The sequence below is a fragment of the Chelon labrosus genome (assembly GCF_963514085.1).
Source record: "Chelon labrosus genome assembly, chromosome: 17".
NCBI lineage: Eukaryota > Metazoa > Chordata > Actinopteri > Mugiliformes > Mugilidae > Chelon > Chelon labrosus.
The window spans coordinates 12842908-12869892 of NC_140350.1; the positions used below are offsets into that span (position 1 = coordinate 12842908).

At 42.3% G+C, this 26985-nt stretch overlaps 2 protein-coding genes across 2 annotated transcripts; both read left to right on the forward strand.

The window, feature by feature from the left end:
- Positions 1 to 997: 997 nt before the first annotated feature.
- On the forward strand, positions 998 to 12189 carry slc43a2b (solute carrier family 43 member 2b). Its single transcript, XM_084564608.1, has 14 exons — positions 998 to 1308; positions 2155 to 2470; positions 4863 to 5148; positions 5229 to 5284; positions 5359 to 5435; positions 7319 to 7411; positions 7554 to 7687; positions 8051 to 8247; positions 8357 to 8500; positions 9197 to 9329; positions 9486 to 9618; positions 9913 to 9986; positions 10381 to 10504; positions 10592 to 12189. Exons 2-14 carry the CDS (start codon positions 2311 to 2313, stop codon positions 10751 to 10753), a joined length of 1773 nt encoding a protein of 590 aa, XP_084420734.1. The 5' UTR covers positions 998 to 1308; positions 2155 to 2310; the 3' UTR covers positions 10754 to 12189.
- A 2275-nt stretch (positions 12190 to 14464) lies between these two features.
- Positions 14465 to 26670, forward strand: pitpnab (phosphatidylinositol transfer protein, alpha b). Its single transcript, XM_084565163.1, has 12 exons — positions 14465 to 15154; positions 19171 to 19201; positions 21562 to 21707; positions 22382 to 22473; positions 23118 to 23125; positions 23428 to 23502; positions 23940 to 24023; positions 24125 to 24202; positions 24760 to 24870; positions 25214 to 25336; positions 25659 to 25741; positions 26498 to 26670. The coding sequence occupies exons 1-11, from the start codon at positions 15138 to 15140 to the stop codon at positions 25704 to 25706; spliced, it is 813 nt and encodes a 270-aa protein (XP_084421289.1). The 5' UTR covers positions 14465 to 15137; the 3' UTR covers positions 25707 to 25741; positions 26498 to 26670.
- The last annotated feature ends 315 nt before the right edge of the window (positions 26671 to 26985 follow it).

Genomic DNA, 26985 nt, shown 5'->3' on the forward strand with positions numbered 1-26985 from the left:
TCATTTGTGGTGTAATGTGCCTGTCATAGGTGTGGGGAATCAAACAATGCACTGGTGATTAATGGCCCTGTGACCAAACGGCAACTTTTCCGCAGCCAGCTGGGACAGACTCTAACCTCTAACAGGGTATATCTAATGAATAGATGGACTAGTGATTAATTGCATTAAATGTGTGTGCCTTTAATGAGTATGGTAAATGAGTGTAGATAGACTACATCCACCCGTGGAATCTCCCAACAGTGTGACATTAGCTGATACTCAAACAGACCGATTGATCTGAGGCCGAGAGATCAGACGCCCAATTAACATTCAGTGGTTTTACAGCATTCTAGATCAAATGTATGTTTTTACCTGTAATCTGAGAAACTGACCACAAAAACAACACCAATTACCATATCAGTGTTTGTTTAGACAGGCTCACTGTTGGTCACTCAGTGATTGATCTGCATATTGATTAAGGGTAAACCATAGTCCACTGCAAGAAGACAACCAACCTGCCTGTGTCCAACCTGGAAAACAAGTTTGTTGATATCAATCCAATTTTTAAATGTATGTAATTAAAACTCAGCTTGGAAACCAATTGGGCCTAAAATGCACACTCACGCCAGTGTAGCTTTAAGGATTACGCCTGTGCAAGATGTTGAGAAACAACATTTAAATAACAATGCATTACATTACAGAACAGAAATGTATATGTTTTAAAGAGTTTATGTCTGTACATATATTAAAACACGAGGAAATCAGACTGATATCCAAATAAGGGCGAACACCGAGGTCAGCAAACGGCTGACACAACAACTGACAAGGGTGTCACCTCTCCAGTCTGCTCTCCTGCTCCATCAATACCTGCAACCAATTCAGACAGCCAATTGATAGCCGGCATCATTATCTGCAAGCCTGTAAAGTTTTCAATCTGACTTTGTTTGGCTTGATTAATCCGTTCCACTCGCCCAGTTAAAGCGCATTCAGGGTTCCCACGACACAGCGACAGTCACAAACTCCAACCAGTGTGTCTTCCTTATTGATGCAGTGTTTTATAATCTTCTCACCGCTTCCATAATGACTGCACAAGAAGTACATTAGAACAGCTGGCTGCAGGCCCATTTGTGTTATTATCCAACAGATAAGCATGTATACAAAAGGAAGGCTGGTGCACACGTTAGGCAGCCAAAGGTCAATAGGGGGCGCCATGTGAGGACTGCCTGAGTATATAAATGTGGGTTTGCAGACAGCTGCCCACTTAAAGCAAACCAGAGGACATTTGAAGAAAGCTTGAAGCTGGATGGTTGCTGCTCACAGCCTGGAGAGGTAAGGAGGTTTACAGTTAACCTGGATATGTTGGATACCTGCAACTTGACGTGAACTGTAGAAAGAATTTGTCTTTAACTGAAGGACAATCAGACTATCCGTGATTATAATGTGCGCGTGAGTAGTTAACTTCCACAAGATTTATTAGTAATTCTGAAACTACTTTTCTTCTGCTTTCTGAACATATCAGGCGTGGGTGCATATGCAGTATTGTGTGTGTGTGTGAGAGAGAGAGGCAGAGGAAAAGTTGGCTGTGCGAGCTGATTTGTTTATTGTTTGTCTGGCTGCTCCTTTATATTTTGGATGCCCCACAGTAATTAAATGGAAAAGTTGCGGTTGGATGGGCACGGGAGGACATTCAGAGATTGTGTTTGTTTGTGTGGCCGGTGTGAGAGCCCCATTTTTGTGTCCCCCTCTGTGTCCAGTTTGGACCAGTTTGCCTCTTCCACCAAAGAGCAGATACTGTGTGATGCCACCATAGATGCTCCTTCTGTTGTTACTGCCTATAATGTGACATGAGCGCTTTGTCTCAACAGCACTGTGATGTAAAGATCTTTATAAGGAAGTTAATCATTTACCGTCCATTGTTAGTTTCTCAGAACAACCGCCATTAGTTCTCCTTTGTGTTTAATCAGACGGGAGATTTTCCATTAATCAAAAAGTATCAGGAGTCATCACATTTTCACTGTATCCTACTCAGTACTGTCAGTTTATCTTGAGCTGGGTTCAAAGTTAAGTGATTTATCTTGTGATCTTATAAAAACTATACCTTCCTTTGCTTTACTGACTTCACTGATAGGCTAACTATAAAACCTCCCCCTTCCTCTTGCACCTTTCTCTTCACAGATAAGTGATCAGCGGTCCCTCACCCTGAGCGTCAGTCAGGGAGGCTCGCTCTGCCCTTCCAGCTTGCTCCTCTCTTTCTTCTCCCTCTGAAATCCTCTCCTCTGGTTCTTTGCCTTTCTCTCTCTCTCTCTCGGCTTTCATTCACTTCCCCCAACCATGCCTCCAACCCTGGCCACAGCGTTCGCCCGGCGCTGGTGGATGGCAGTGACTGCCATCATTGAGAATCTGCTCTTCTCCGCCGTCTTGCTGGGATGGGGATCGCTCCTCATCATGCTCAAGTCAGAAGGCTTCTACTCGTACCTTTGCAACGAGGAGGGTGAGTCTGAAGTGCTTTTGTATTTCTCTGCTGGCAAAGGAATTTAGGGCTCGTTGTTCATCTCAAGAAAATGATCTTCAGCTCCTCACGTCATGACATTATGCTGAGCCTTTATAATGTGTTCTGCCTTTCCACCCAAAATGCATCACAATTTAATATAAGAATTAAAATAAGGCTCTTTCATGACTCCTTGGTGCCATCTTGAGTAAGTGCAAAGGATGGACCTGGCTTTTATTCCAGAGCCGTAACTCAACACTTCTTCCGTTCTTTAGGAAGAATGAAAAGTCTTTTCCATTAAGGGGATGAGGGCCTGTTTTTAGGGACCCAGGAGATTAAACTTGATCAGGTGAATTAGAGCAGGCTTGCAGGTAGGCAATGCATAAAAGGCTCCAGTGTCTCACAAACCCGACGGAGCGCCTCATTCTACGTAGCCCTTAACAGTCATTTAACTCACAATGGCTCTAAGTAAATTGAAGACAGGGCAGCAGATTTATTGAGAGGGGGAACTGATAAACCAAGACCGTCTCCCCGTTCATCACTTTGACCCACGTACGTCAGGTGCTTTGTGTTTTCGAGTACAAAGGTGGGATTGATGCGCGCAGTCTGACTGGCCCCAGTAGCCAGGCCTTTTAGAGGAGAGTAAGCAAATGGGAATGTGGGGGAGGAACTGGGGCAGACGTATGCTTTGGACCTGAGGAGACACTGTGTCCATGTCCAGGCAGCGGTGATCCTGGCTGATCCTATAAACAGCAGATTATTGGCTAGATTCTGTTTTTTTTTTCTTCTCTCAATAGCTCACGAGTTTACACAATTGATTTATGTGACGGATGATTTGTAGGAGGATGTACTGTACTTCCATATGCAAACATCTGGCAGTTGTGTCATTGATCCTTATTTACAGAACATAAAACTGCACAGACACGTTCATCTGCAGGGCCACACTACTTTATAGGATGCTGAAAATTGCTTCGCCCGTGATGCCGACACTTAAGTAAGCAGCCGGGCTTCCAAGACTGTAGGTGACTTGTTGGACAGCTGCCACGGACTCCTTCTTATCATGTTCTCGATGATGTAAGAGGGAACAAGCAGAAGCACCAGCTCAGCTCTTTTCAGGCATGTGACATGTGACTGAGGAACAGAGAGAGCCACGGCAGGCGCTTTTTTATTACCGCAATATGGAAGTTTAAAGTACACTGATAAAGGTAAGGCGGGGGGGAGAAGACTGATAGTAAAGTGATGAACAGTAGAAATCAGACCGTTAGTTGGCGAGACAGTAAAAACTAGATGATGAAATGAGAGATAGTAATGCTGCAGTGTAGGCTATGGCTTTATTTCAGCGAGCAACCAGAAGTCACGCTGTAGAAGGTCTGCTGTAGCGTGGTCTAGTTATTATACGCTGATTTAATACGATAAATATGTTCCCTTGCATTCATACTAAGCACATTTCACTTCTGAGTGCATAGTTACAATCTTATAAAAACGCATCGCATGGAAATATTAATCCATTAATCCAAACAAGACAAACACATTTGTTTGCTTCTTATCAAGAGTAAATTTGCTGACACTCTTAGCCTGGTGCCAGCCACTTTATGCCAGTCTAGCACATACATTTAAAAACAATAAATTACATCCCTACAGAAGCTGTTCATTTCTCCCCATGCTACCCAAAAACAGACGTGCAGTTTTTCGATTAGCTGCATGTAAAATTTGAATTTGGAGGTATACTGAGGAAGACTCTGGCACTTTGGTGTGAAGTGCGTCATGATGTTTCCCACTGGGATGTCGCACACATGCTCGCCTCCCGTGACTACAAAGACATCAAGTGCAAGGGAGTGTCATCCAGATAACATCGTCTACAACATCAGTGTTCCCAAACTGCTGGACTTCTCCTGAACTTTTGTACCTTTTCAAATTATATCTCTTTGCACGCTCTGATAATAAGTAGAAGTTTATTGCCAGTGCCATCTTATCACTTTTTTTTTAATTTCATCTAGATTCCAAAGTGCTAATAAAAAAAAAACAGAATCTCATTTTAATCTTTTGGGTTCAAACTCCTTGATGGCAGAGACTTATCTTCGCCTCCTACTTTGTTTTCCTTCTGTCCCAGCGTTGTATGCTGACATACTACTTTTAGTTGCTCTAACTCTGCATTTGCGGCAAACATGGCCACTGATGTGTGCTGATGAATCATGATCCCGTGACTAAACTGAACTGAAACCCTTCAAATTTCATCTGTGCAGCAAGAGCCCACAACTTCCTAAACAGCTGATCTCAGTTTTAAAAACACTCAAAAGATTATTCTGAGGATGTTTTTCTGAAAAAAAGACAAGACAAGAAAGACCGAGAAATGATAACTTGAACCATTATCTAACGCCTCGTCTTCTACCCACAGGTAACAGCTCGAGCTACAATCTATCCCAACCTCAGGCGAAGCCGACATCCGACTACTACGATGACAACGAGGCCGGCGTGGTGGGCCTGGGCGACGGCGTGGAGATGCGACCCCTGGTCCCCGCAGACGGGCACCTGAGGATGAACGGCTGGCTGATCTGCAAAGAACAAGACGAGATGCTGAACCTGGCTTTCACGGTGGGCTCCTTCCTGCTCTCAGCCATCACCCTGCCGCTGGGGATCGTCATGGACAAATACGGGCCTCGCAAGCTCCGTCTGCTTGGCAGGTGAGCGGAAGCGACGGGACTTCTTTGGCAAGCTCGCAGCTTTTGTTGTTATTGGAAATGACGCGATCATCTATTTTCAGCACATGCTTTGGACTGTCCTGTCTGCTCATTGCTTATGGAGCCCACCAACCAAATGGTAAGTGTGCACTATTTGAAATAACATATAGCAGTTGGGTTGTTGCCGCGACTTAACACCGGTGTCATTTGCAGAACTCTCCGTCCTTATCTTCATTGCCCTGACTTTCAATGGCTTCGGGGGCATGTGCATGACCTTCACCTCTCTCACAGTAAGTGTGCTTTGTAATCAACCTGCGGTACAGCCTGTAGTCCACCTGCCTGCAGCATGGTGTTTGTCCGGATGTATGTTTTCTATCGTTATACAGCTCTTTGCCTTGTTGCTACTGCTCTGTTATAATAGTCTGCTGGCTCGCTGCCCGCTCGTCCTGCTAACCCTCCCTTCTCGCCTGGTATTCCACCCTGTCTGTTATTTGGCTTCTAACACTAAACTCAGTGTTCCAACGGACAACCGGGAAGCCTCTGATTGCAGGAAGGTGGACTGATTAGTGTGTGAGGAAGTAGCACAGTGGTTCATTAGGACTTCATTAGGGGAAAAAAAAATTACAAAGCAGATGTCGGCTTTTGAGCCACTCGTATTTTGGAAACAAATTCAAGCCCAACTAGGAACTAACATTGCCAGGAGAGCTTAAGGCAATCTACCAAATTTCACATAGATTCATTTTACAATATTCTCCATTTTTTTTAAATCACATAATCCTTAAAGACCTCGTGCAGAGACAGAGAGTTCACATGGTTGACCCCTCACCTTTTGTTTGCATTCTTTCCCTGCTATTCATCATCCGTCCCGTTCCCCTCCCCGTGCCATCAGTTCGGCCTGGAGTGACTCAAATAGGAATCCAGGGCCGTACCATGGTGATGCCGTTCACCAGAGAGGGGCTCCGCTCCAGTAAATCTCCCAGTAAAACACCCTATTTCTATACCACCACAGGCTGTTACTGCAACATCTTTCAGTTCTGGCATCGCACTTGTCGCATCCACCCAAACATCTCATTAGTTTGTGCTGTGGGGCTTAATGTCAACGATGTGGTAACACCAGGATTTAAGGCTCTGTTTGCTCTTTCTCCACAACCTTTGGCCCGCAGATGCCTCCAGAGTCAGTGCATAAAACCATGTTTTTTTACTTCAGCTCCTTCACGGCCCGATACAAGAAAGCTGAGGTGTTAATCATTAGACACAACCTTGCTCCTTGACTGGCCATGACTTCTTGTCAAACCTTCAGGCTCTCATTCTCAGCTGATTGGTGTTGGGTAACACTCCTGGCCATGTGCCAATGTCAACTATCAGGTCACGTTTTTAACTTCAGGTTCATCCAGCATTGCTTTTCAAATGTATTGGAATAGTTTGGCAAGTACTCCTGGTGATAGTGATGGGAAATCCCGGGTGCTTCAGTTTAGCGCACACAAACGCATACCTCTTCCTTAGCGTCCCCAGTCTTATGTAATTGAATGTGCTTGTTGTTGTTGTTCAGTCTCTTGAAAAGAGAACAGCTTGTGAATGCCTTTGTGTTTCGTTTGGGTGTTCTGCCACCCACTGTCTCTTGCTTTGTTTTCAACTCTTTTTTCTTTTTGCTCAAATCGGAGAGAAGAGCATTGAAGACAAAAAAAAAATAAAAAATGAACCAGTGCTCATCTCACTGTCTTCTGCATTCATTTTGTCTTGTCCTCGGATATCACCTCACCTCAGTCACCCCCTCTGATTGTTTCAGCTGTATAGAACCCGTCAGCAGTCTTTGTGTCGTGTGCTGGACAGCTGTGTGCGTTATGTGGTGCTGGTTTATTTGGCTTTTCCTTGTTTCATGTCACTTTTTTTTTTATGTCCTCTGATGTTCTTACTGTGGAGCCATATCTGCTTTGATTGGTTCCCACTGTAATCTCTGACCCCAGTGTCAGATGGCACCGTCGTCATAATGCACCCAGTCTGTCCTCACTGCCTCAATGTTCAGTGTAATGTTCAGCAAGATCTGGACACTTAGCACCTCCTTTTACTTGCAACTTTGTGCAAACACCCTAATTTGAGAGTTGAATAATGACAGGCTGTAATGATGAGACAATCTTGAAGCTTAACCGTTTTTTTCTTCTCTCTCTCTTTCCAGCTCCCTAACATGTTTGGGGACCTCCGTTCGACATTCATTGCTCTGATGATCGGCTCCTATGCCTCCTCTGCTGTCACCTTCCCTGGCGTCAAGGTAACAAACGCAGAACGTCTTTGAAGAAAGTTGAAACGTGCACATTAACCAAATCAGATTTAAAACGAAAAGATTTCTGATTTCTTATACTTGTTGTCTGTCCTGTGTTTGATATTGATCTGTCATGTCTGTCTGCTCACAGGTGATCTATGACTTAGGCATACCTTTCATCACTATTCTGGTGGTGTGGGCTGCCTGCGCTGGACTGGTCTTCTTGAACTGCTTCTTGAACTGGCCACTGGAGCCTTTCCCCGGACCAGAGGACATGGACTACACGTTAGTAACTCAGATATATTTGACGGTAGCTCCCAAGCTTATGAAGAAGTCATCCGGATTAAACCGGTTTGAGACATAATTATATAACATGTGGCGAAATGTGCAATGTAAGGCTGCCAGGTTAAAGTCCGTCTGCTGATGATCACAACAATACTCATCCCTTTGCTACATCCATGTTAATCTTTCCAGTCTGCTGAGTTTAAAAGGACTTGTCACCATTTTCTATTTGTGATATTTACTTATTTTTTCATTTCTCTGTTCTCCATGATTCCTCGTTTCTTAACTTTCCTCTGTCCTCCTTGACGCACTTGTCATCAACTTCCGTTCCTTTTCATCCCCCCTCACCTCGCTTGCTTTTCCCAGTGTGAAGATCAAGTTCAGCTGGCTGGGCTTTGACCATAAAATCACAGGGAAGCAGTTCTACAGCCAAGTGACCACAGTGGGTCGTCGCCTGAGCGTGGGCCCCAACCAGAAGCAAAAAGAGCTGGCTACTAAAGATGGACGCAACCTCTGCCTGTCCACCATGGACCTAGAAATGGACAGCAAGGCAAAAGAAGAATGTAAGCGCACAGCATCTAAAAAGCTCTCACCCCAAAAAGTTCAACTGATCTTTTTTTTTCCCGATGCACCCAATTCACTTCCTTTATATTTTCTGATTCGCCTCTGCAGCCCAGTCTTTCCTGAAAACTATCATCAGCCCAATTTTCATGCTCAGTCTGGTGACCATGTCGGTCACTCAGCTTCGTCTCTTGTTCTACATGGGAGCCATGAACAGCGTGCTGGAGGCGCTCAGCGATGGAGACCTCAACACGGGTCGGTTTTCCTGCATTTGCTCAAAACACGTGTCAGTCTGTTTACTTGCTCAGTAACTTTGGATTGTGACTTAAAGACGCTTTATTTCAATTTAATTTACAGTGGAAAGAATGGAACTTGGTAAGATGAAAATATTCTAGTTGTGCCAGTAGATGACTGAAACATTAGACGGCTAAATGTGAAGCATTTAGAGTTTTATCTCTAGAGATAGTAGTAGATCCACTATCACAGCTTTGAGATTATTATTTTTTTTCCCATAGCTAGTTTTTTTAAATGCTGACCTTGGCTGTTTTCCATATCAGTAACCTTCTGCCTTTCAGCTTTAATCTGAAACCACAGAGAACCATTTGTTGTACACATTAACTAACTCTGCCTCTCAGCACCAAAGCACCGAAAGTACACATCATATGAGCAGTTTCACATGACGCCATTTTTCACGTATCATTACTTTCTTAGCCATAAATCCCGCCTCATAATGACATCCATATTCTCCGTATCCACTGTTGTTTCACTCAATATTGCCCTAATGCTTTGGACTAATTATTAACTGTACAGTCATACTAACCAGGTAGAAGGAAGTCTTGACATATTTTTAATATAGCTTTGTAACATAACGCTTTTTCTTTTTTTTATTTCAAAGTCTTTAAATGATCTACTCCTTGTATTTTAACTATTTAATTCTGATCCCTTTCTCAGTGAGTCTTTACTCCTCCATCTTTGGCGTCCTGCAGCTGCTTTGCCTGATGACCACTCCAGTGATCGGTCAGATCATGGACTGGAAGTTGAAGGACTGCGATGAAGGAGAGGAAGAAAAGGAACCCTTCAGCAAGTGAGTCTAGCCAGAGTACTCCCTGGCAAAGTAGGACGAACCATCTGACTTAAACCCATTCCTTTTGTACACATTATTTGTCAGAATGATGAAAAGAAACAAGATGTGAACCTAACCTGACCTCTCTTCTCCCTTCGTTCTGCTTTTAACCACAAGGGGTGAGACAAAGAAAAAGCGCAGAGACAAAAAGACCCAGAAGGTGACCAATGCCCTGCGAGCCTTCGTCCTCACAAACATCCTTTTGGTGGGATTCGGGATCACCTGCTTAATACCCAACCTCCCCCTGCAGGTAAGCGGTAACAGTACACTTTACATTTTGTGGTAGTCAAGAAACTGAAGAGTTTTTGGAGAGACATGTTCATTGCTTTCCTGTAGAGAGTTAGATGAGAACATCTAGACCAGGCTTTCTGGTTAGCTTAGCTTAGCAGAAGGTCTAGAAACAGAAAGAAACAGCAGGCATGGCTCTGTCTGAAGGTAACAAAGTAGACCAGAGGTTTCTTTTCATCTAATTAGCTCCGTTTAGACTTTAACTCTTTGTAAACTAACTGACTAAACAGTTTCTTCTGCTCTCATCTTTCCTCAGATTGTGTCATTTGTCTTACACACTGTGGTGAGAGGATTCATTCACTCTGCTGTTGGAGGCCTCTACGCTGCTGTGTAAGTGTCCCTCACATATCATCATCATCTTCTTGCTCTTCTATTGTGCGGTTTATCCTTCTGTGTCAATATGACACCATAATTATGACGTCAGCCCAGGTCCTCGCAGACCTTACACAGACTCTAGCACCGTAGCCTGACATGCACCTCGACAGAAATGTAACTACGTGTCACGGCAACGCAGACTGCAAGAGTTGTGATCGGTCCACTTGGTAGTAGCAGGTAGTTGGAAGGTTAACTGAGGCCATTGTTGAAAGTGAAGCAGGAAGCAGCAAAAATTAACCCGACTGGCAAAAAAGACACAGCACTGACTAGTGTTTGGGTGGCGTTTTTACAGAGTAAGCCAAGTATAAATGTCTCGAAACTACATCGACCTCCTCTCTTGTCTCTCCAGGTATCCCTCTTCACAGTTCGGCAGTTTAACTGGCATGCAGTCTCTGGTCAGCGCTGTGTTTGCTCTGCTGCAGCAACCCCTGTTTTTGGCCATGATGGGACCTCTAAACGGAGACCCGCTCTGGGTATGAATACATGCACACACTCAAACACACACACACACACACAGATTAATCACCCCAGACGCGGCTAATTCTGGTGTCGTCCTCCAGGTCAACGTTGGGCTCCTTGTACTCAGTATGCTGGGCTTCCTGCTGCCTCTCTACCTGATCTGCTACAGGCGGACGCTCTACAAAGAGCAACAGCGGAGGGAGGACAACGTTAAGATCTACTTTAAAATCAACGGCAGCGACATCCCTGAGGCCTTCGTCTAGAGGAAAGCAAATGCAGGAAAAAAAAAAACACAAAATGAAGAAGAAATCAAGAAACATGTGCAATCTAATGATACATGCACGTATGTCGTAAAGGACAGCAAAAATGTTAGCATTTCATTGACTGTCCCGCCCATTTACCTAAAATCCCACTAAGATACACTAATGCTGCATTTGAAACTAGTAAGTGGACAGTTGGTGAAACATTAGAGGAGAAAAGAAGGACAAGAGAGAGGAAAGACTGTGAAAGGAAGGAGGCATCAGCCCTCTGCATTCCCCCCAAATCCTCTGATTTCTCTTTTTATTCCCTCTATTGTGAACTGGTGTCGCTCCGTTCCACGTGAGACTGCTTTAATATCCCCTGCAAGAGCAGAGAAAGGAGGAATTTCTACCAGCGAAACCAGCAAACTTGATGAATACCACCAACTTGACCAACCTATTCGTGTACTACTATTCTAAGTCATTTCTTCTTTTTCTTTTAATACTTTTAATCGGTCGTAAATCGCATCACATGGTGCTACTTATCCATTCATCAGCTGGATCTTTTTGACAGATGGTGTAAGATACAGTTAACATGGGGTAAATGGCATTAATGAGTGACAGAGAGAAGAGAAGAGCATTGTTGCTGATGTTTCTCAGGAGAGTAGGGAAGACATGACTAACTATGGAGCAGAATTTTTTGCAAGGCTTACTGTAACTATGAATATACTGTAATATTAGATGAACGTCAGTATTTTCGAGGGCTGTATATTGTTAGGTTATGGGACATGCTATGTTAAGACTATTTATTTTAATTTTAGATTTCTTCTTGTACTTTAAGTTTACTGGTGGGGGGGGTCTATAATGTAAAAACGAAGATTAGTTCACTGACTGTTTACAGATTTCAAATAGAAAATAGTCTCCACTCTGTATTACATGATAACACTATCAAAAAATAATTTAGGTACGCTGAATGTTTTCCATTAGGTCTATCCTTAAAGGGATCATCATTCTGATGCCCTAGCTTAAAGTCAGTATTTTATCCAGTCTGTCTGCCTACTGTTGAGAGAAATTCAGCACTTTTATTCCTTTTTTTCCACCCAAACTCATTTAAGCACTTTCTCCTGACGCACCTCCTGGGAAATAGCCCTGCTTTAATTCTGAACCTCTTCCATCTTCATACATGTATTTATTTCATTATAAAAACTCTCTTTTTCATGATAAATTCCTCTTTGCATTTTAATTGTGCCCTGCTGGTAACTACTCTTGTATCTGATTGAATACTGTGTTGTTTGAGCGCTCTCTTTTATCTCTAAATATAATATGGAGATGTTTTGTTATAAAGATAGATATCCATGTTTAATATGGACACATTTGTGGGATGTTAATAAAGATTCTTGCTTCTTTTTTTTTTTCCACCGCTCACCCGACTACATTGAATTTGTTTATGTAACTTATGCTGGAGCCCTGCGATAGACTGGCGACCTGCCCAGGGTGTACCCTGCCTCTCGCACAATGACAGCTGGGATAGGCTCTAGTCCCCCCGCAACCCTCTAGAGGACAAGAACAGTTACGGAAAATGAATGACTGAATGCATGAACTTTTGCTGGTTTGCAGTCAGTCTTTCTGAATGTGGTGACATAGCTGATCTTAACCCTCCAGTTGCTTGATTGTCATTGCATGTATTGCAGTGAGAACACAATAAATATTAAATATATTGCTAAAGCTTATAATGCCAGAAAATATCTAAAAAAAAACATTTGACTGTGCAAACTGGGGGCCTATACACTGACCAGGCATAACATTATGACCAAAGTCCTAATATTGTGTAACTTGTGCATCCAAAACAGTTAAAACTCAACATGGGCCTTCTGAGGGTGTCCTGTGGTGTCTAACAGAAAATTGTTAGAGGGGGCCTTTGGGTCCTATGGGTTGAGAGGAGGGGCCTCTGTGGATCAGGCTTGTTCCAGTGCATCCCACAGATACTTGATCAGTTTGGGATCTAGGGAATCTGGAGACCAGTTCAACACTTTGTGTTGTTATTCATATTTTTTTAAGTTGTTCCTAAACTGTTTTTTTTTGTGTTTGTGTGCCTGTATCAGGCCGCATCCTGATGGGGATGGCTGCTGCCATCAAGGGATGTCATTGCTATGGGGTGGGGGTGCCTGGTCCAGTCTAGGAGGGCTACATGTCTGAGTAACATCCGCATGAATGACAGGTCCAAAAGTTTCCCCAGCAGAACATTGCACTGTAGCAACATGATATTCACTTCTCCTGTCAGTGGTTTTAATGTTGTGGCTGATCGGTGTATAGATTGTTTTAGATTGTTCTGCACCCTACCAGTAGAGGTCAGTACTGCTAGTGTGTCTCTGCAGGTCACACACTGGATGAAGAAGCCATAATACATTTTCAGTCTTCATTATAACTGAATCCTATTCTGCTTTTTTTATATACTTAAACAACATGATATGAAACTCACCAACAAAGATTAGACACTCATTTCCCAAACAATTAAATCCCAAAGGACAGAAATATAGAAATAGAACTGTAAATACATGGTCCAAACGCTGATTAGTTTTAACAACAGTGTTACATAAGAGTGTCACTGACTCCACATCCCAAACTACCTTGTCTGGAGGTGAGATTAGGAGTAATTGTGAACAGTTTTTCCACCAGATGTTCCGGGGACACTCTCACTACATGTTCAGTTTACCCAGGTCTACCAGCCCTCTGCTCTGCCACCTGATACTACCCTCCAGCAGATGGTTATCACTTGACACCTCAGTCTCTCTCATCAACCTGAGACCAGACGTGAGAGAGGGCCGTCAGTCGCATCAGGAGCAGTGGCTGCTGGAGCGCGGCTGCCCCAGTGCTACTGCTGCTGCTGCTGCTGAAGCAACTGTTTGGTGGCTGACTGATCCCTGTGGTTCGCAGAAGCAACATGAGTCCATTGACTCATTTGCTCACTGTGAAGCAAGATCATGTTCCGCTGAGCAGCTTGGCCATGCGCTTCTAAATTATGATTTTTAAGTGCATTTTGATCGTCAAAACTATGACACAAATCAGGGATAAGTAAAAGGGCAAAAGGTTATAAAAATAGGCTAGATTTAATCAAAACAAGCAGACCAAACCATACAATTTCTCATTATTATAGTCCACCAACTTTATTGTTTTAAGAATTAAGATAACTTTTTATGTTTATGTAGTTAAATGTCAAATCTGCTATTATTAGATGGAACCATAAATGCAATAGATAGATAGATAGATGATCCTACAGGAGGGGACAGATAAACAATAAGCGGATGTTGGCAGACGGACACAGATGCGCTATAAATACAGCAGCAGTTCGCTGTTACATAATTTTAGACTCACACATACGCGCTCACATCCCTAGATCTCAGAGACGTGCGGCTGGATGAGGGACCTGCGATGCATTATCACTGCATCAAGCACCAACACCATCCAACAGACCAAAGCATACTTTGGAGAATGTGCATGAATGAGAAATGTATTTTTAAGTCATCGACGACAGGTACTATCTAGCGGATGGGAGCGGAGGCAGGCAGATAATCACGTCAGATAGGCTACAGGGAATTTTGTTCAAAGGGCTTAAGAGAGCTGACGCACCGTGCGCGTCTGTGCCAGCGGTGGTCCCCGTGTCACACTCTGATGGTGAATAACCACGCTTCGACGTCACCGCTGTCACGATGACGCAGAGTGGTGCACACTCTCTAGAAAAACGGTTCAGGGATGCTCAACTGGTCTGCGCACCAGCACGAGAGTTATTTTCGTCCTAAATCCAGGCCTATTTACAGCTGTCCTTTCAATCTTTCATTATTCAGTGGTACTTGATCTCTCGCTTCGTGCGTAATTCATTTTCGTTACATTTGCTCTTTATTAAAAAACAAACTTGAACTTTATTTCATGTCGTTTTGTTGTTGTTTTGCGTGTTAATGTGCAATATTTGTGCACTTTAAAATAAATGGATTTTCAATGTGCTGCTGTTTATAGTTCTATATTAAGGCCCATTTGTTCAGCCATTTAAATTATAGCTCAGCTTGCCCATTTTTATTCATTACGTCTGGGCTTCACCCGCCACATCAACCACAGACCACTCCCCTGGTGAACCATCGCTTTCTGTGTGTTGTCCTCTCTGCACAGGCCTCGCTCGGTGCTCTGCGCGCAACAGCAACGCCGCGCCGCGGCCCCGATCAGGAAGTGAATCTGAAGAAAATAAGGGACTGTGGAGGTAGGATGACATAGAAGGGGAGAGGTGGGAGAGAACCAACCGGAGAAAGAAGCGACTGACAGAGGGAGGAATCGACCCCGTTTCTGGACCTGTATTGAGCTGCTGCTCCCCTCTGGGATATACTGCACCGCCACAAAAAAAAAAAAAAAAAAAAAAAAAATGCTCATAAAGGAATTGTAAGTAGCTCTGTGTGTGCATGTGTGAGTGTGTGGGAGAGACAGGGGGGGACGTGTGCGCGTTTATCCGTCTGGTTTCGCAGCGTTGACATTGTGGCCAGTCGCCCGAGAGGGGAATTAGGCTACAAGAGTGCGGCCAAGGCGATGTCGACAACCCGCACTTGACTCCATGTCCGTGATCTTTTTCCGTGCATGCGACACTCTTATCGCCCTGAAGTATTCTCTGAATAAAGCTAGATAATATATGGCTGCAGCTGCATTAGCAGCCGGCGCATGGCTGTGCCCTTCACATCCTGCATCACAAGCCTCCAAGTGAAATCGGGAGGCGTTTGCTGAGCTGAATACTGTAATTCCCCTTTGCTGTAAAATGACGGATGCTCGAGTGTTACTGAGGGAGAAATGGCTGGCGTAAGCCGTGCAGTGCCGTGCCGTGCCAGCGTCCATCCCTGTAAGCCACTGTGGCCATGTTATTGATGCGCGGTGAAGGTGAAACGACCGATGGAGCATTCCAGCATTTGCCTCCAGAGGAATGGACACAGAGGTGGAGAGATGCTCAATTAGAAGATGGAGTGGTCAGGTAGACGAGGTGGGCGCGAAGATTTGGCTAAAAAGAGAGGGGCAAATGGAGAGAGTTTTGTCGCACGAGTCAGATGTTTCTGCGAATTTGACTGCTGGAGGGAGGAGATGAAAAGGCATCAAGTGGGGTCGTGCGTAAAAAGATGAATTATTTTTTAACACCTTGTTGAAGGCCTCTGTGTGCTGTGAGGTAAACTGACTGAGGCCTACCCAGTATCAGCTGCTGGTTAGAATAAGGGCAAGGCCTGTCAATTGCAGATAAACTGTTTTGATAGTGGCTTTCAAAGGGAAAATTCAGATTTCACAATCCTCACTTCAAATGGCCACATCGTTCATTTTCGTACTTTTAACTAGTGTGAGCGACTCAGACTCGTTTGGCCCGAAGAGGCTGATGACCCACCTCTAAAAAAAGAGTCATCTCCCTGGTTGTTTTCACATCTTTAGTGCTAAAGGCTAGTAGTTTGGCGCTATCTTTAAATGACACATTTCCAAATATATCTTGTCTTTTTCATAATTTTCTAAACCATACATATTTCATTCAGACTCCGAGCCAAGGTCAGAGCTAAACTACTGTAAAATGTGGCACAAATTGGTGGAACTAAAGCCGCTCTGGCCTAAAACTGCTCAAATGATCAGAGCCTGGTTAATATGGCAACTAATTTATCAACAGTTTATTGTGATCTTGATTTCCCACCACATGTGTTTAATCATTAAATGGCCTCGGACAAAAAAAAAAAAAGCTCAGAACCAGAGTGATGGCATGGCTAAAGATCTGTAGTGATTAGGGAGAGTCTGGGCCTCAGCAGTCTGTCTGGAAATTAATTAAATCGGTCACGATTAAATGCTGAATGCACTTACACACTGTCAACACATGGGCTTGCACACACACACACAGATAACATCATGGGGGTCAAGAGGCAACGAATTGATCCTCATCCTACTGTAGTACAGACAAGTTTTTTTTTCCCCTGTTTTGGACTCCGTACCGCTCACCTGAACCACTGACCTACATCACTCGTGGTCCACTTTTTTCACCACTTCCATGAGCTTTGGCAGGTGTACAACAATACAGGAGCCTCTTTGGGGTGTAAAACGTGTCGAATGAGTGGAAGAGAGGCTGTGAAGGTGGAAGGTGGAGTTAAAAATGAGAGAATAGAAGTGGAGAGGACAGAAAGAGACGAGCAAGGCAGGAGAGAAGAGGGGTGTTTGTTTTCTGAGGCAACAAAGAGACACCTGATCTTCCTGCCAAGACCTTTAGACCAAGGAGACTCACAGATAGCGTGCGCGTGTTTGTATGTGCATGAGAAAGAGAGAATAGGTATTATGGTGACTTCAGGCCTTGTTTTACTTATTCTAATGTTTAAATCGGTGCTTAGATTTTTATATTTACCTATATTAAGCTTTACTGAATGCTGTACCAGAAGTGCAATATCTATTATTTATGTGGACGACACAATTATTGAGCTAAACTATAGATTAAATCCTCTTTTAACGTCGTCATTTGACATTACGGTCTGTTTACATCTTCCTCGCAACATCTGGTCTCCCATTCGATGTCTGGCCGGGACTCAGATGCAGATTACATTGAGTGGTGTGTGGGATGCAGGATTATGTGAATTTGGGCATATCTCTCACACACACAAGAAAAACAATCAACAAAGCATGCATACTGTACACGTGGTTTATGTGCTAAGAGAAGCGTAGGGGTAAGAGAAAAGAGTTGTGTGTCAGTTGTGATGTGGGATGCTGTGTGTGCGCATCCACATACTGTATGTGCCCAGAATGATTTTTTTCTGCACGTGTCAGTGCTGTATGTTTTGTGCATATCTATAAATTTACATACTTTACATCGCTTGTGTGGTGCAACTTGCTATATGTACTCCTAGTTGTATATCTGACCATTATCTTTCATTTCATTTGGCCAGCTGCCACCGAGTCACAAGTGTTCACAGGAACAAATTTACTCTGGGCTCAGAATGAGACCAGAGTAAATTTGCTGGACAGGGATGTTATCATTTTCTTGGTGCTGTGAAATGTATGGGTTATTCAGCTGAATTTCCCAGTACACTTTTGCAAACATAGTGGGTGATACAGAAAGAGACAAACAAAATATGGCAACAGGCAAAACGACAGGAACAGATGAACCATCAAATGATGTTTGTATATGAATGAGCTTAGAAGATGTCTTTTTGCGAGAGAATCTGCCACGCCTGACCTACACAAACATTCATTTTAATTAAGCAATCGTGATTAGCATAATGATAAATATTCATTCATTCATCTTCTCTAACCGCTTGTTCCTGTGAAGGGTTGCGGGGGGTCTGGAGCCTATTCCAGCTGTCTTTGGGCAAGAGGCGGGGTACGCACTGGACAGGTCGCCAGTCTATCGCAGGGCTAACACAGAGAGACACATTCACATGCACACCTACGGCCAATTTAGAATCACCAATGAATCTAACCGGAGTATCTGAGGAGAACCCGAGATACAGGGAGAACATGCAAACTCCACACAGAAAGGCCCCAGTCTGCCTGGATTTGAACCCAGAATCTTCTCACTGTGAGGCATCAGTGCTAACCACCATGCCACTGTTAATGATAAACAAAAACATTTAAAAGAAACCAAATTAAAAAATGTACATCTCAGACATCCGTCATGAGTCTTGATAAGAAAACTGATCATACGCCACATGCCGTCACCTGATTATTTGAATGCATCTTGAGCGATCAGATAACCGGCTGAAAATACATGTGTCTGCACCCATATGCAAATAAACACAGACATCACTTGGGGCAGCTGTTGTCTCCAGTGAGCCACCACCCATCACTGTATCAAAACCATAAAACGTGCTGTTTGTTGTGTGTGCATCGTGATGTGGCTGGCGACTTGGGGACATGATGGAAATTTTGGAACATGCTGTAAAGTCAAATAATGATTGTGTGTGCTTTTTTTTTCTCCTTCTCGATGAATGAGGCCAAATTCTTCTTACGCGAGAGCACACCAGCTGAGTAGGTGGTTCTCAGTGTGACCCACAACACATTGTGTGTTGTCTGAAAGAATGTGGTCACAAGTGGCCCAGACTACCTCCAAATTTGGTGTGAGAGATCGGATCTCAAATGTGTCCTGGGTGTGTTGTCACCTGTACTTTAGTCTGGCCAAAACCTCAGCCGAAACAGATGTCATACAGTATCAGAGAAACCTGAACATTTTAACGGTGATGGGAAAATTTCACATTACAGGATTATTCACAATTTAAGTTATCCAAACCCTCGCATTTTGTCTATCAGATTCGGATTGAATGGATTTTTTTGTCTGCTTGTTGTTTCAATATACAATTCACAATATTAATCTCAACTTAAGCTAATACACAACAAGCTGCGAGTGACAATTTTCTTTTACTGGACTCATTGAGTAACTTCTCCTACTCTTCCTTCTCTTCCAGTCGAGTGATTCTTCCAATCTCTGTGGAAGAGGTAAGTTTCATCTCAGTACATTTCCCTGCGTGCGAGTGTGTGTGTCGGCTGAAATGTCTCGAGGCTCTGCTTTTGTTGTCAGATTTTCTTGGCTCACTTTATTCTGAAAAAGAAGCGAAGCACAATTGAAGCTGCTCATTTTTGCACGGCCTTTGGACCTTTATGTCAGGTAAAATATCACATATTTATTCTAGAAGAAGAAACAAATGCAGCTGAGGTTCTACAGGGAACGGGAGCAGGATTCCATTCAGATACACCGCTGCATAAACTATGCTGTCTTATCATCATTTACATCGCACTTTACTCTTCTGTTTAGGCCTGCATACACAGTAAATCACGTGGCACGTATTTATAGATTATTATATGAATGTAACTGATGGAGACATTTATGCATTAGTCAAATTGAAAACCACATTGGATGGAGCAGTATCTTCCAGTGGCCTTTCCTTTAGATTAAGATCTACACGTGTTGCTTCTTTCTACAGCATGCGTTTGTAGCCTTTATCTCAATCATATCTCTGCATAATGAGCCAGGTTTCCTCTCAAGCAGCAGGTTTGGAAATTGCTTCCCTATCAGCTACTGTATGTTATGATTAGACACAGGAAAGGTACTAAAAGGGAATTGTTGACTCAAATGCGATCAACAGAACCCCTTTGCCCCTTTTCTGGCCTTGAATCCTATCCCACTCTCTGTCTCCCTGCGCACTGACAGCAGCAGCAGCTGCAGTCTTCCCTTATTTGCGGCTAAACAATAGATATGGAGGTTTGCGACGATAAAAACACTTCAATTCAATCTGTTAACCCATTTAAATTGATTTAGATTGCCTCACAACGGATCAGTCTCTTTGAACAAAGGTCATGTTTTCTGGAGGAGTTGTGTTCATTGAGTGTTCCAGCTGCCGGAGGCTCGCGGTGAAACTCCCTGAAGAATTTAACTAAAATTGAATTTCCTGTCTTCTTGCCAGACGCCAACTTATAAGTGAAAGCTTTGTCAGTGATTTATCTGAATGAAAGTAGAAAGCGCTGGCATAACTGGACATAGATGAGGCAACGGCAGATTTATGTTTTTTAAACACTGATGCGCAGGATGCTTTGCTGTTCCTTTATCCCATCTATTTAGATGATAGTTACAGAATACATAGCTGATCCAAAGGAAAACTCTTTATTTTGAATGCCTCTTTGTTGCTCATTATGTGTGTCTAGTAATTGACCATCATAGAAACCATGTGAATATACACAATACATGGAGGTCATTTGAACCAGTATGACGCAATACGCAATCTCACTGCTGTTGCTGTGGCAGGATAACCTTTAAAGTCTCCCTAAAGGTCGTAGTTAAAAGGACCAGTTGGCGAATGAACTTCTCTGTTCTTGGGTGCTTTTATAGTTGCCTTCTACACATCCAGATCACAGAGTAGCTAAAACAGTGAATGCCGAATTAACAATTTGTTGCTTTGACTAAATAACACAGCTGTGGTTATGCAAGTAGTATGCAAGATTAACTAGCAGTCTCACTGGATGGTTAAACTTGGTCAGTTCCCTATCCCCATTAATTTCATGGTTATGGCGATGAAATCTGTTAGACCAAGGCCTAACACTGGTCAGTTAAGTTTCAGAGAATAAGTCACATCTTAAAATGTGATAAACTGTTAAACCTGACTGGTTCAAATCTAACTAGGCAGCATTTACAACAAAGCAGAAGAAATCCACCACTGACTTAAGCTCTCTTAATTTTTTGGTTATTATTTTAGTTTGACAGAAAACATTTCAACGTATTTCAACTCTCTCTATTTCCTATATGTAGTGTACGAGTTAAACCACAAGAGACACTATTCCTTTTTCTGTAAACATGCAATCAATAAATTCCTTATAAGACTTATAAGTCTGATTTCATTTACAGAGACAAACAATGGATTACAAAGAATAACTGTAATCTTTCTCCTGTAAAAATAATACAAGTGTTCAGACTAAATCAACTTGTTCCATCTTTGCGATGTTGCAAGTGTGTCTGCGCTCTGGTCCAGCTTTGTGTAGAGGTTATATGGTGGATTAAAGGTGATTAAGAAATGAAAGCAGCCATTGTCCTGTGGTTCAAACAATCACATGCACACTCAGGATCAGGAAGATGGGGGATAAGATGAAGAAAGGGATGTGAGAAAGAGGAAGTGTACACTTTGCGGAAGAGAAAACCAGCTGATTGCAACGTGACAGTCAGGGACAAATGATTGAATGTGGGACAAATGGAGAAGGATGTGTATTATATATTAAACCAGGAAGATTTGTGGAAAAACGGTCCTAAATCCTTCCTTTTATCTCACTTTCTACTTCAGTTCAAAATATTCTTTGTCTTTGCCTTTCAGTACCAGGTGGGCCAGCTGTACTCTGTGGCTGAGGCCAGTAAGAATGAGACGGGTGGAGGAGAAGGAGTGGAGGTGCTAAAAAATGAACCCTATGAGAAAGATGGAGAGAAGGGACAGTACACACACAAAATCTACCATTTGCAGAGGTAAGCAGACGCATGACAGATTTTAAATTATAGAAGATGCAGAAAAAGCTCATAAAAAGATCAATCAGGACGACGTCATGCTTTTCTCCTGCAAGGTCACATCTCATGTTTCCTATAGATGCATGTATATATATATATGCCTGCTATTTTTGTCTAATATGGAAACCCTTTAAAAATACAGTCTAGTGAACTGAAAATGTAAAACAACCTGTGTGCACAGCAGCAGCACATTTAACAACCATCAGCAGACAATTCAGCTTAGCTTTGCATAAAAACGGGACTGACTCTGTCCAAAGTGTAAATAAAACCAAGTCATGCTTGCATCTCAGTGGGGCTGCACGTAGTGATGCCGAGCTGAAGGTTAACATTAGCATGCTAACATATTCACAGTTAACATGGTGACATTAAGCAGGAATAATTTTCACCATCTTAGTTTAGCATGTCAGCTGTTTCACACTTCAGATCTTAAGTCTGTCACCTTCTGCTCCAGCTTTATATTCATATTTCAATTTATATTTAGGTCCAAATGAGAGAGAAATGTACTGAACTGACCATGCACTCAGAATTTTATTTTATTATCCTAACTAGGCACTGTACCCATAGTCTCCTATGATTGCTTGAAAGCTCGATACAATCAACATATTGTGTTCACACGTCTCTCCTTTGTCCTGCAGTAAAGTGCCGTCATTCGTCAGAATGTTGGCTCCATCTTCCGCTCTCAACATCCACGAGAAAGCCTGGAACGCATACCCGTACTGTCGCACAGGTAGAAAACACATACACACAAAGATACCTTACACTAACACAAAAGCTCTATGCAAAGGTAATTGGACACTATTAGACTCAAAGAGTAAATACAGACTTGGTGTCACAAACCAACCGATATATCTGAACCCCAGGTTTATGATACCTGCTCAAGTTAAAAGCCGAGCCATACCTGACTGTACCTGAGGGTTTTAATGGAGCAACTACATGAAACAATTACGCTAAACATCATTGTCTTAATATTATACCAAGACAAGTATGGATACAATTGACTCAGATTACTTCAGATCAATGATGCTGATCTCTGGTGCAATCTCTCCTCTCTCCTCTCTTTTTCTCCAAGTGTTTCTGGGTGCCTGTCACCTTGAAGGAGTAGTTGAATAATTTACAACATGTCCAGCTACAAGAGCCATGCAATCATTTGAGCCTTTCAGGCTGAGATCACACCCACACTGCCAGCCTTCTGCCGTTCAAACATACAGGACAGTCAGGGACACAACGTGAATGTAGTATTAACTGACAAATACTGTTTAACAATTCCTCTTTTACATTGTCCAACACCGCTACATTTCTCAAATGTTCCTCAATTCATTGTATGTTTCTCTTTCTGTTTGCTCCTGCACTTTCTTCCATCTGGCTCTGCAGTAATCACTGTAAGTATTTCTATTTTTTTTGTGTGCTTAAAAGATACACTGTGTGTTGACGGAAAGAACACACCGACCTTTGATGCCAGTAGAGGGAGAAAATTAACTGGGAAGTTGAGAAAGAAATTCGATCTATTTCAGTGACACAGCAGCAGGGACAGTCAGACACCATTACTCTCGTTTGCGTAGTGTGTGTGCGTTTGTGTGTGTGTATGTGAGAGCAGGAAACTGACCTGTATCAATTATACTCATAGGGTTGTTCACTTGTATTTTCAAGACTCAAGATTACTTCTCTTTTTTCTTTTCTGCAGAACGAGTATATGAAAGATAACTTCCTGATCAAGATTGAGACATGGCACAAACCTGACTTGGGACACCTTGAAAATGTAATTAGAGAAGATGATAATGAGCTGTGGAGCTGTATGCATGTCTCTATGAGTACCTTTAAGAATTTAGTTTTTCACTTTTCTTTTATTAATTAATTCTTTCCCTGCAGCATATTGAAAATTTACACACATATTTGACCTTAGTCCATTTACAACACCACCTTCTGTAATACTGGATTGTTTTAAACAGTGCACTACTTCAGTTTGAGTTTAGTTAAGTTAGCTTAATGACAATATGAAGACAATGTACATGTAATAGGCTCTCTTAATTACTGCAACATTGCTCATATATATATATATATATATATATATATATATATATATATATATATATGAAACTGGTGACATACAAAACTGTGAAGAGGAAAAACTGAGCATCTCTTAAATTTTGGATGTCGGCTGTGTGCGGAGACTTGAGCTCTGTGGTTTTCTCACAGGTACACGGTCTGGATGCAGAAACCTGGAAGAAGGTGGATGTAGTCTATATTGATATTGCAGACAGAAGCCAAGTGGAGCCTAAGGTGACAATGTTAGCTTAAAATTCACATTGAGATGACTGCAGTAGCGCTCTCTCTCGCACTTCACCTCATCTGTGTTGTTCATTTCTTTTGCATCAATTCAGGACTACAAGCCAGAGGAGGATCCTTGCAGGTTCAAGTCAGCGAAGACAGGACGAGGACCTCTAGGGCCAGACTGGAAGGTAAAGCGTTTCTGTTGTTGATTTCTTAACTAGTTGAGTTTTGAAGCCACATTAAAACACATAATTAACAAAGACCTCCAGCCACTTCATCGTTAATTACTCATGAGCAAAATAAAAACATCCCTGCATAGATACTTGTTGCTTAGCAACTATGAGGTTTAGTTGGTGTTTGCTGGGCAGTAGAGGCGAGCATTTTGTCATAAAGTAGCAGGGCCAGATCTACTTTTGAGGACACAGTGATCATGTCCTCTATCAACTTGTTTGAAATGTATTGGCTTTAGAAGCCTGGGAGTGAGTTACAAAACATCCACTCACTAACATTTAGTAACTAATCTAGTATTATTTAAACCTCTGTATTTTAAAATGTATTTTTTACCTGCAAACAAGTATATTTATATGTAGATTGTTTAGTATTTTTGTATCACCTATTTGTAAGTATGGACAAAACTTACAGATACAGCTAAAGCTACATTGGGGCTCAAGGCTTTAAAATTTCCAATATTGAGCCTGGTGGTGTTTATTGACTAATCAAATGTCCCTATATTGTGTATTTGCAGAAGGAGCTTCCTAATAAGAAAGACTGCCCACACATGTGTGCCTACAAACTGGTCACCGTCAAATTTAAGTGGTGGGGCCTGCAAAATAAAGTGGAGAACTTCATTCAAAAGGTTTGTTGACGGCCGCAACTGAATGTTTCACATTGTGATCATCGTGACATTAAAAACGCCGTGTTTCAAGGTTGTCTACTGAGGAGGGACTGTTGACAACAAACTGGTTGACGTTATTTTTGTCCTGAAAGAAATCTTTGTCCTAACTTTCTAAAGAGTCAAAACTTGTAACGTTGTACCGGACATCTTGATGTAATAATGTAAAAGTACAGGTAGCTTTCATTAGGCACATATGTGCTTCACCAGCCACTATTGGATAAACAGGATGAAGTAAAAAGAAACGTTTGGCGTCTTTAAAATAGAACATGACATATAAGTTATTCTCCTTTTTGTTGTGTGACAGCAAGAGAAGCGCTTGTTCACTAATTTCCACCGTCAACTGTTCTGCTGGATCGACAAGTGGATCGAATTAAACATGGACGATATTCGTCGCATGGAAGAGGAGACACGTAGGGAGCTAGATGAGGTAAGTCAAAGACCTGATCAGACAGATAGTTGAATATAAATCATATAAAGTATCTAAAGTGGTAGAGCGGGTTGTCCAAAAACTGCAGGGTTGGCAGTTCAATCCCTGGCCATTCAAAGGCCAGCTGAAGTGTCCTCGGGCAACTGAGCCCTTGCATGGAGACTTCCGCAATTGGTGTACGGGGGTGTTTTTAATGGGTGAATGAGAAAAGCGCTATGTAGACAAGTTACACAGCAGACAGAAGATATACACAGTCTGGATAACAATGATATGTCAGCTACGGTATTTTTTGTCTAAGCCGTTTTGTGTGTGTGTTTGTCAGATGAGAGTGAAGGACCCAGTGAAAGGGATGGTGGCTCTAGAGGACTGAGATTGTGTCGGAGCGTGAATGCTGCTGCTCATCAGGTGAGAAGAATGTCAAGTGTTTTGTGCTGTACCCTGGTATCTGTGTCTGTGCCCTTTTTTTCCACTTGCTTTTTGCAAGTACAATGTCTCAAATCATTTCCTTTGTTTGGACACCAAAATAAATAATTTTCTGCGGTAGAAAACAGAAGAAAATTTCTGAAGCTGAACCCAGAGTTGGGTTTGGATTTTACTTGGTAAATTAATTTAGCTGTTAGAGTGTTTCAGAGTCTGCTAATCTAATTAGAGTTTGGCAAGTAAATTAGCACTGTTGATAGTATTGCTCTTTTAGCTAATCACAGATATATCAAAGTATAATTTTAAAAAAGCCTGCAGCCTACAAATTCTAATGATTATTTGAGGCAGTTATTACATATAACGTTTTGGTGACAGTTATTCAATACCTACATTTAAATTTAAAACAGAACATCAGCACATGATCACATTGTGAAGTTGTTAGCAGCTTGCTAGCACTTAGTAGAAACCTTTCATTGACAGTTCCAAAGCTCCTTTAAGCTCCATTTTGAATTACTTCAACTCTTTAGAAATATACTTCTTAGCCTCTAAGTCCTTCACTGTGGTTGCAGCTATTATACATATCCCTGTCTGTTGTTTGGTCTTGGACAGGTAGGGGAAAAGAGCAGTAACACAGCAGCATGTCAGTACATACACATGATTTAGGAAAAAAAATCCAAAATTTCAAGCAGCTGAAGTGCACCTGTCACCTATCTCCGTCTCTCTCTCTTTCTTATCTTTCAGACCAGAGTACCCAGACACCAGCGGATTCACATCCTCCTTTTGTCTAAACTGACACAACATCTGACCGGCTGGTCCAAAGCCCACCTCCCGCAGTACAATCTGGTTTTCAGGGACCTGGACCCAGTAAACTCCCAGTCTTCAGTTGATCTCCTCCACCCCGTCCTTCCCTCCTTGAGTCCCATCTTTATTTATTTCAGCCATCTAGTGTCCTCCATCTTCTTAACTGCTCTGAGGCCTCCAGTAGCAACATTTTAGATCTTGTCAGTACCTCCTATCTTCCTCTCTCTATAAATCGCTCTAAACTACAGAGAATAGTGTCACTTGTCTCTGGAATTTAGGATTTATTTCTATTTAAGATATCCCAATGGTGTATATATACAGTAAACAGAAGCTGAATAATTGTATTGAAGTATATATATAAATATATATATATAAACAGGGTTTTTAAAATGATTCTGTAAGTTTGTCTGTGGATGTTTATTTTTTCC